The 9,197-nt window shown below is 32.0% G+C and overlaps 1 protein-coding gene across 1 annotated transcript; it reads left to right on the plus strand.

Annotated features, from left to right (window-relative positions):
- Positions 1–183: 183 nt before the first annotated feature.
- LOC128186775 (2-methoxy-6-polyprenyl-1,4-benzoquinol methylase, mitochondrial-like) lies at positions 184–8,817 on the plus strand. The gene is made up of 7 exons (XM_052856668.1): positions 184–369; positions 3,528–3,677; positions 3,976–4,227; positions 5,700–5,806; positions 6,207–6,295; positions 6,505–6,616; positions 6,951–8,817. Exons 1-7 carry the CDS (start codon positions 189–191, stop codon positions 7,065–7,067), a joined length of 1,008 nt encoding a protein of 335 aa, XP_052712628.1. The 5' UTR covers positions 184–188; the 3' UTR covers positions 7,068–8,817.
- The last annotated feature ends 380 nt before the right edge of the window (positions 8,818–9,197 follow it).

Here is a 9,197-nt window from a genome sequence, read left to right on the forward strand (position 1 = left end):
ATTACAGCAAAATTTAGTAATTACCTCAGGACAAAAAAAAGAAGAAATTTTGTTTGAAGGCCAGCCACTTACTTAGAAAATGTTAAATTTTTAAAAATATTTATATTTCTTGAATTTACCCTGGAAAATGAAAACAATATACTCTTTATATTACACAACATAAAAGTTTAATAACCACTCCTTTCAAAATGGCAGCGCCCTTGAAAATCAGTGGTTTCTGCTGTCGCAACGAAAAACCATTAGCAAATTTTATTTACAGGTTTTTATCAACAAATTCAGCAACAAAAAATGAAACACGGCCCAAAAATGAAAGTAGAGAAACACATTTTGGATTTGAGACTGTCGCCGAAGATGAGAAAGAGGAGAGAGGTTATTATTACTATTCATCAGTTCATTGCAATGATGCCGACTCTGTGTATTTCATAAGACAAAGCTTAAGAAATGTTTCATTAAAATGTAAACAGTGTGACCGTTGGACCGAGCGCAGAATTTTATGGTTTGACACAAACCAACTCAAATCTGAAGCCAAAGCTAAACTAAACGTTGTGTGCTTAGTCAACATTATGACGTCATGTTTTATACGTAAAACGTAAAAGTTGTTTTTTTGGGGGAGTTCGGAAATTGCTGAAGAAAAATACATGATACGTGATACTGAGAATATTTTATTTCTTTTTTTCAATGCTTATTCGAGTGTATCCATAATATGTTTTACGGTGTGACCGTTGGGGCGCGCGCAGAAGGAACCAAACATCTCTCATCATTGTTAAATGCAACATTAACCTGTTGACTTGCCCCAACCTAAAAACTTTGGCTTTGTCTCGAAAACTTTTATCACTGCAAGGAACCCAAAGTTATCAAACCTTCATTCCAATTTTCCATTTTAGGCTAATACACTTAAACAAACTACCACTGAGCAAAAATTAAATGTAAAACAGACTTATTAAAATATGTTGAATCAAAGCCGTTTGATTTTTTTTTTTTATAAAAAGACAATAATGTTTTATCATTCCTTTACTTTTTAATAATGATAATTAAAATCAGTAAACAAAACTAGTAAACTGCTTGTCAGAATATGTTATTTCCCATTTTCTTCTTTGTTGTTATTTTCCTCTGTATCATCAATTCGTTTATAATTTGTTAATTTTTGTATGCTATATATATGCGTTGTAGACATTTTTAAAATAATTTTTTGTCACCTACCTCACGCATGCATATTACAATTGGATCAATATGAAAGTCAGTTAAGTATAGAACTTGCATGTGTATTTACTAAGCAAAAAAAATATGATCAAAACAAAACTAATCAGCCGAAGAGTCACCATTAACACTGATACTGAGTACTTACTACACGTTACACCCAGTACATATGCTTCATCCACCTCTAAATTTATATTGCGCAAAGTCACTGTGACATCATACTTAACTTTCTTTTGGCTCGACAGTTCTCGTAAATTGTCGGAAAAATTTGGGAAAGGAAATGACATCATATGTCAACAAAAGTTCAGATAGGTACAGTTTTATATGTAAGCATATATGTGTTGTTTACTTTAGTGTTTTTAAAGGATTTTTGTTGTTATAAATGAAAAAGATGTATACGATTAAGAGGTAAGAATTTTCCTTAGAAACGCTTCCTGTTCCACCATGTTGCTATGCACCACAAAGGATTATTGGGATATGTAGAACTTTTTCACGTTGCCTCATAAAAATTTCTTTGAACAATGTGCAGATTTCAACTCAAGTTTTCTCCGTTCGTACACGTTGTCTATGGAGCGGCGCTTCGCGCCGACTCGCTGCGGTCACTATTAAAGGTTGATTTATTTTTCTATTTACACTTTATCAATCAGTATCTAAGAGATTGGTTCCTTGAAGTTAATGGGTTTTTTCCCTCTAATGATTTAATAAGACATGCGTGAAAGTATATAGTCTTATCTCCTGATTACAGCAATGAATTATGTTGAAACGTATCTGGTTTGTATAGACCTTTCGATTGAAAGCTTGGAAAGTTTTTATGAGAGTTAATGGACAATAGGTCTGCAGATTCTTGTGAAGTCTAACCTCCGGTGTAGAAATTCCCTATCTAACATATACAAGCCAAAATGTTTGTTTATCTCCAACAACATAATCTTGGGAAGTCTTGCCGAACGCTGAGAAGGCCTATAAACATAAAAAGCGCCACTCATTTAATGAATGAGTTAATTTTGTTGAACAAAATGGCAGCAAATATGGCGGTGCGCATGAGCTGGAAGAAAATTTTTTAGCTCTTAGTACCATGAATTCAATTTCTATTTTTCACTGATTTTCTTATATATACCTGTTAATTACCATTAAGTCACTTTGCGAGGCAGGCTGAGCCCACCTCTCGCTGAGCTCGGTAATATATGTATATGCCAAAGATGGTGTCTTGTTACAAAAGCTTCACATATATCTTTAAATTAACAAATCTGTTGATGAACAGTCCAAGAATCACATTTTCTTATCTCAATGCATCTGTTCTGTCAAACAATATTTGTTATGACCATATATGCATCCATTTTCTCCTTCAGAATTTCATTAAACCAGTATTAATTAAGAACAAATACAATAATACTTATATGGCCTTTTGAGGGGCATCCAAGTTTTGTTCCATTAGAAAATATTGATATTTAATAAAACAAATTTTACATTCAAAAAATTTATTCTGCAATAATGAAAACTTACTTATTTATCAAGAATTTTATTACTAATCCAGGTGAGCAATGTAGCCATTGAGCCTCTTTTTCACATCGCTGAACAAAGGGGTACTTATCAAATTTAAAGTTATATTCAGTATTCACTACTTCCATATTTATTTTGGAGAAGGACTTGTGAATCAATTAAATAACAGCTAACATTACTTGCACAACTACAGTGCATAAATGGTGATGATAAGAGCCAAACCTATTCTTTTGAACATTATTTCCTACATCTTTGAAATTATTATAGTATGCATTCAAATTTTGGTGAATAACTTTAGTCATATGTACAATTTTTATACATGTACCAATACTGAGATATTTACTCATAGTCTGGTAGGTAGGGGTTCAAATTATCTTGTTAATTGCATCATTATAACTATGAATAATATCAGAATTTAATCCTAATAAATGTATCAACAAGCATTTTGAGAGTATTGCATAAGCAACACATGTCACCTATTGGCACCCTCAATTTTGAAGATGCTATTAGTAATAAAAATGAGTCGTTTAAAAAATTTTTCTTCATCAACTGTTGATCAATTTTAACAAATATCAAAGTTGATATGTAATTTCTCATTAGTTTCAATTCAATTCACCAAATTGGAAATAAGTTGGTAGACAATTTCAATAGTTGGACACTTTTAAATATGTATCAGCTGAGTTTTGTCTATTATTTTCATGCTGTGAAATTTAACTTAGAGATTGTTTTTGCTCTATGACTCATTATCAATGTCTTGCTTGTAACACATTAATTTGATGTCTACCTATTTCTTTATCATAACTTTGTTATAAAACATATGTATCTTTACCCAGTTTACGAAGTCTTCAAGAATGTTGCTGGAAAGTATGACTTGATGAATGATGCCATGAGCTTTGGTATACACAGACTATGGAAAGACCATTTCATCCACAGAATGGCTCCAGTAGAAGGGACAAAGCTTTTAGATGTTGCTGGTGGCACAGGTATGCTTTGCTAAAATAAGAAGTGGGGGAAATATGAACTATGGTAAAGTATCCAAAAACCCACTGCACTATTACTTATATAATGCTACAGGTGCATATAATTCATATGCATTATTGGCATATGTATCATTTTTTATTACGGTACATGTACAATGTACTTTATTGTATGTGATATAATTATTGTACGTAAATACAGTCATACTAATGATACTATGATACATAACATAAAAAAAATATTTACATACTGTCAGATTATTTGTTGAACATCAAATGAAATGATTTTTATAAAATATTTCAGGAGACATTGCATTTAGGTTTCTTCAGTACATACAGTCCCAGAATGATGATCCAATCATGGTTGAGGAAAGTTTTTCAATTCCAACAAATATAGAAGCTGGAGCTTATTCTATTCCAAGTGATTATGCTGAGGAGGAAAAAATTGATTTATCAGGTTATAAAGAAGACACTTCTCATGTGACAGTGTGTGATATAAACCAGGAAATGTTGAATGTCGGGAAATCTCGAGCTGAAGAAGCAGGGATATTTACAGGTAAGTTCTCAGGAAATCTTGACGGTCCTGTTTTTAGCTCACCTGAGCTGAAAGCTCAAGTGAGCTTTTCTGATCAAAATTTGTCCATTGTCTGTTGGTGTTGGCCGCGTTGGCGTTGTTGTAAACTTCTCACATTTTCATCTTCTTCTCCAGATTTCAACCAAACTTGGCACAAAGCATCATTTGGGATTCAAGTTTGTTCAAATGAAGGTCCACACCCTCTTTAAAGGAGAGATAATTTAGAATTATTGAAAACTTCTTCTAAAAAATATTAGGCCAGAAAAGCTGTAACTTGTATGGAAGCATCCTCAGATAGTGTAGATTTAAGTTTCTTCAAATCATGGTCCCCAGGTGTAGGGTGGAGCCACAATTGAGGGATGCCCGGATGGATTATTACATAAGAATGTATAGAGAGAATCTTTAAAAATCTTCTTCTCAAAAACTATTCGGCCAGAAAAGTTTAAACTTGTGTGAAAGCATCCCTAGGTAGTGTAGATTCAAGTTTGTTCAAATCATGGTCCCCATGGTCCCCAGGGGGGATGAACTTTTACATAAGAATATATAGAGAAAATCTTTAAAAATCTTCTTCTAACAAATTATTAGGCAGGAAAAGCTCAGTTTGGATTAGGAGCATCCTCAGATAGTGTAGATTTAAATTTGTTAATATCATGGTCCCTTGGGGTTGGGTGGGGCCACAATGGGGGATGCATTTTTACATGTATAGGAATATATAGAGAAAAATCTTTAAAAATATTCTGGGAAAGTTTTTAATCCAAAAAGCAGTACGTAACTTGTGTGAAAGCGCAGGTTTGATTTGCAGATTAAAATTTGATCAAACCATGATTTTTAGAAAAAAGTGGGGCCATAAAGTGGGGGGATGGGGGTTATATATAAGAATAGAGAAAAATCTTTTTACAGCTACAACAATAATAGGAGCTTGATATTTACCATGAAAATATGTTGATAGAAATCGGCAGATTTTTAAAAAATTTTGAGCAAGATCTACTGTACTTAGTTGTCAAGATATTTTGATTTTGATGCTGTAATGCTTATTTGATCAGAGTTAAAGCAAGTGTTGCTCAGGTGAACGGTGTGGCCCCTGGGCCTCTTGTTTTGTGAGGGCAACTCCTCTTAAACAACTGCACAGAATTCCATACAACTTTGTGGGTATTTAGTACTCAATGTATAGATGTGCACATTACTAGGAAATTTTGATTCTGTAATATTTTGGGGAGTTTCATGCATCCCTTTTGAATTTTGGATCCTTTGATAAAAGGATATTCATATTTTGTATTTAATGCATATTTAATTTCCATTCATTATGTGTATAACATTGTCAATTAAAGTGAACTCATTTTTTCTTTCATTTTGGAAGAAAGTACATCACAAAATGAAGATGTTTTATGCCTCCTTTAAGTACAGTTATATTATACATGTATTTCTTACTTCTTTGTTCTGCATGTATTTGCTAGGTATCGACTGGGTTCAAGGCAATGCAGAATGTTTACCTTTTGAGGACAACAGTTTTGATGCTTATACAATAGCTTATGGAATCCGCAACTGTACCCATGTTGATAAAGTAAGATTCTTTCAAATTGGCTATCAGAATCTCATTTAATGTGTGCTCTTTGCAAATCAGCTCTGTGAAATGCACATTATTCTTCCAAATCTAGAGATTTATTCTGTTTTGACAAAATTTTATTTAATAATACCCCCGTCTTACATTTGTAATTGTAAAAAAAAATAATTGATTAACTACAGTTATGTGAACACCATGTAAAAATGTACAATGGACATGGATAGAACATGCAGCAGACAAAAAATAGCCAATCAATGTCATTTTTCTCCATATTCAGAGTTAACTGACCATGTACAACTTATAATAGGTCAACTACAAACTTATATGTAACTACAATAAAATTATTTGTCTATTATATAGAAGAGGAATGTTTTTTTTATTTTGTTCTTGTTCATGACAGGTTTTAACTGAAGCATTCAGGGTGTTGAAGCCAGGAGGACGGTTTTTGTGTTTGGAATTTAGTCAAGTCAATAATTTAGGTTTAAGGAGGTATTTGCTGTCTTGATAGTATCCAAATTACTATCATTATTTTGAAATTTGAATTCTAAATGAAAATACTCTGTAAATTTAAATATCTAGTATTGTTAAATGAACATATAATGAAATTAATGAAAATTGAATTCATTTGTATATGATGATTATGATGAAGGCCAGAGATGGATATTTACTAGTACATGTATTGTATTTGTTGTTTTCAGATTATATGACTCCTATTCATTTGAAGTTATTCCAGTGATGGGCCAAGTTCTGGCTCGGGACTGGAAATCTTACCAGTATTTGGTGGAAAGCATCAGGCAGTTTCCAAATCAGGTAATCTGTTGATAAAGATTTGCAGGTGAATGTAACTTTCTATTTTTTCTAGATCGTTGGATGTGAGCCAGTCAGAGAGTTAGGAATTAAAATTATTCAATCATATAATAAAAGCTTGTATGGTACATGTTTTAGGAGGCAAGTTGTCCAAAAGGTGCTAGAGTATGATAAAAAAAAAAACCCAGCCATTGATAAATCTATGACTTAAGTCATTCATAACTTTATCATTCAAAACATTTTTTTTTAAAGCAAATGTTAAAGTTGTTTATAATACAGAAATTTTACATTCCATGAGTAATGCATTTTGATGTTGTTTTTTTTTGGTGACTTCCAGAAAAAATTTGCTGCGATGATTCGACAAGCTGGCTTTGGAATGGTTACTTATGAAAATTTGACTTTTGGTGTATCTGCAATACACTCCGGTTATAAATTACTCAAAGTGGTGAAATAACTTGGATAAAGGATGTGTTTTTTTCAGCAGACGGTAAACTATAGCTGTGATACAATGTATATACACTGTACATGATAGATTGGACTTAACGAAGTTATAAAAAAAAACTGGCCATGATTTTAATATGTTTTATATATACATGCAATACCACGCAGATGTCATACTCTTTAGAAATGTGGTTAACTTCATCCTAGAATGCCATATTATTCATTTCACTTCAAAAATAGCAGTTTTATAGTTAGATCAGGTACTCACCAAGTTATCAGAAAATTTTGATGGTACAGAGAAAAAAAGTAATAATGTAACCATGCCCCGAAAGTGATGGAACATACCGTTACATGTAACAACTGACAACATTACAAACATGGCAAATGGCTGTAGGTGACTACAGCTTTACCAATAAAAATTGACTATTTATTTTGAGATGTTTTGTTTTTTAAAAGCCATTTTCTTTTAATTTTTGATTACCAGGTTTGGTTGGGTTTTTTTTTTGCATTTTAAAGCATAAAAATTTGTATTTAGAATATGCTGATAAAAAGTCATTATCAAATACCCACAGGTGATTGTGTCTTTTAAAAGGAAAAGATGCGATCAACCATGGGTATTCAACAATGACAAATAGTTTACTTTCAATGTTTTCATGAACATTTGTCAAACGTTCTGTCTGATGTCCATGATGTAAATAACAAATGAAACCCGTTTCTGTCTCTATTAAATGCAAAGATTCAAAATTTGGTGGCCATGCATAGTCACTGGTTTTCTTCATACTTTACAGTTTGAAAGATTTTGATAAGTAATAAAAGCTTAACTATACTTTGATTCTATGTGGTCCTGTTGCCATGGTAACAGAGGGAGAAGATATATAAATGGTATTTTTAATGCTTATTTGAGAATATATTGTGTGCAATAGCAACAATTTGGGGTTTCTAGGGTAGAATATAATGTGAGCAAAATTTGCAATTTTTCAAGAGAAAGAACAATTGATGTGGAGAAACGCAATTTTTAAAAAGTGTTTCCATGGTACTTAGAGAAACTTCCAAATATGATTTTTTCTTTTAATATTGATTTAAGATGCAAATTTTTAATTTCTTGGTAAACACTTGGTACCTTATATGATGTAACACAACTTTAATGGGGTAGTTTACGCTTTATAGCCACAGACTTTTTAATTTTAGCCACGTATTGAAGCCCGACTAGCTTTTGCTTGAACCCAGAGGCATTTTTAAATATAGAACAATTTAAGATGTGTTGCGTAAAAACTTTTGAATTAATGGTTCCAAGTCTTTTCAATATCAGTCAAAGGGCCTTTATTTTACAATTCTTTGAAAAATGTTGGTTTTTTAAAAAATATGTAGTGAAAGAAAAAAACTGGCAAACTTATCTTCTCACTTTTGTTACATTTGATTAATTAACCTATTATAGCTTGTTTCACGATTCATTTTCATTACCTTTTGACTTATTAGCAAACCTTGGTTCAGTGTAATATTTGTATTACTGAATGACAGTATTCCACAACACATATTACATAACATAAATATCATTCATGACAGAACCACAAGTTTAATTTGTATAAAAATTTTATATAATAAAAATATAATAACAAGGGTAAATATTTATTGAACTTTTGTTACTTCACAACATTTCTTTGGAGAATTCTCAAGTAACAATTCTACACATGTCCATTTCAAAAGAAAGGACATTATATTTCCTCTATAATTTTCGATTTTTTTTTTTACAAAATAAATTAAAATATCAACAAAGTTTTGTATTCCAACTGAAAAAGTTTGCAAAAAATAACGTTCACTTGAAGATCTCCCCTGAAAATTCCATTTGTCCGTTGATTAATTCCCACAATTGTTTTAAAGCTAATATTAACTATGGCATTTAACCAGATTTGAAGAGAAGGATGGCAACTTGTCCCAAATAGAAATAGATGAAGTGCTTGGTCTCGTGGGTAACGTAGCTACCGAAATTTCTTCCAACAATACAATGCCATGTGGGATTGTATTTTTTGTCGAATTCCTTCTTGATGTATGCAGCAATGTCTTTTTCAATGTTGTATTTCTCAAGGGCTGTGGTTGCACAATCCACGGCATCTTGTTGCATGTCCTCTGACATGTCAGCATTCTT

This window comes from Crassostrea angulata, chromosome 6 (assembly GCF_025612915.1).
Source record: "Crassostrea angulata isolate pt1a10 chromosome 6, ASM2561291v2, whole genome shotgun sequence".
In the NCBI taxonomy this organism is placed as follows: Eukaryota; Metazoa; Mollusca; class Bivalvia; order Ostreida; family Ostreidae; genus Magallana; species Magallana angulata.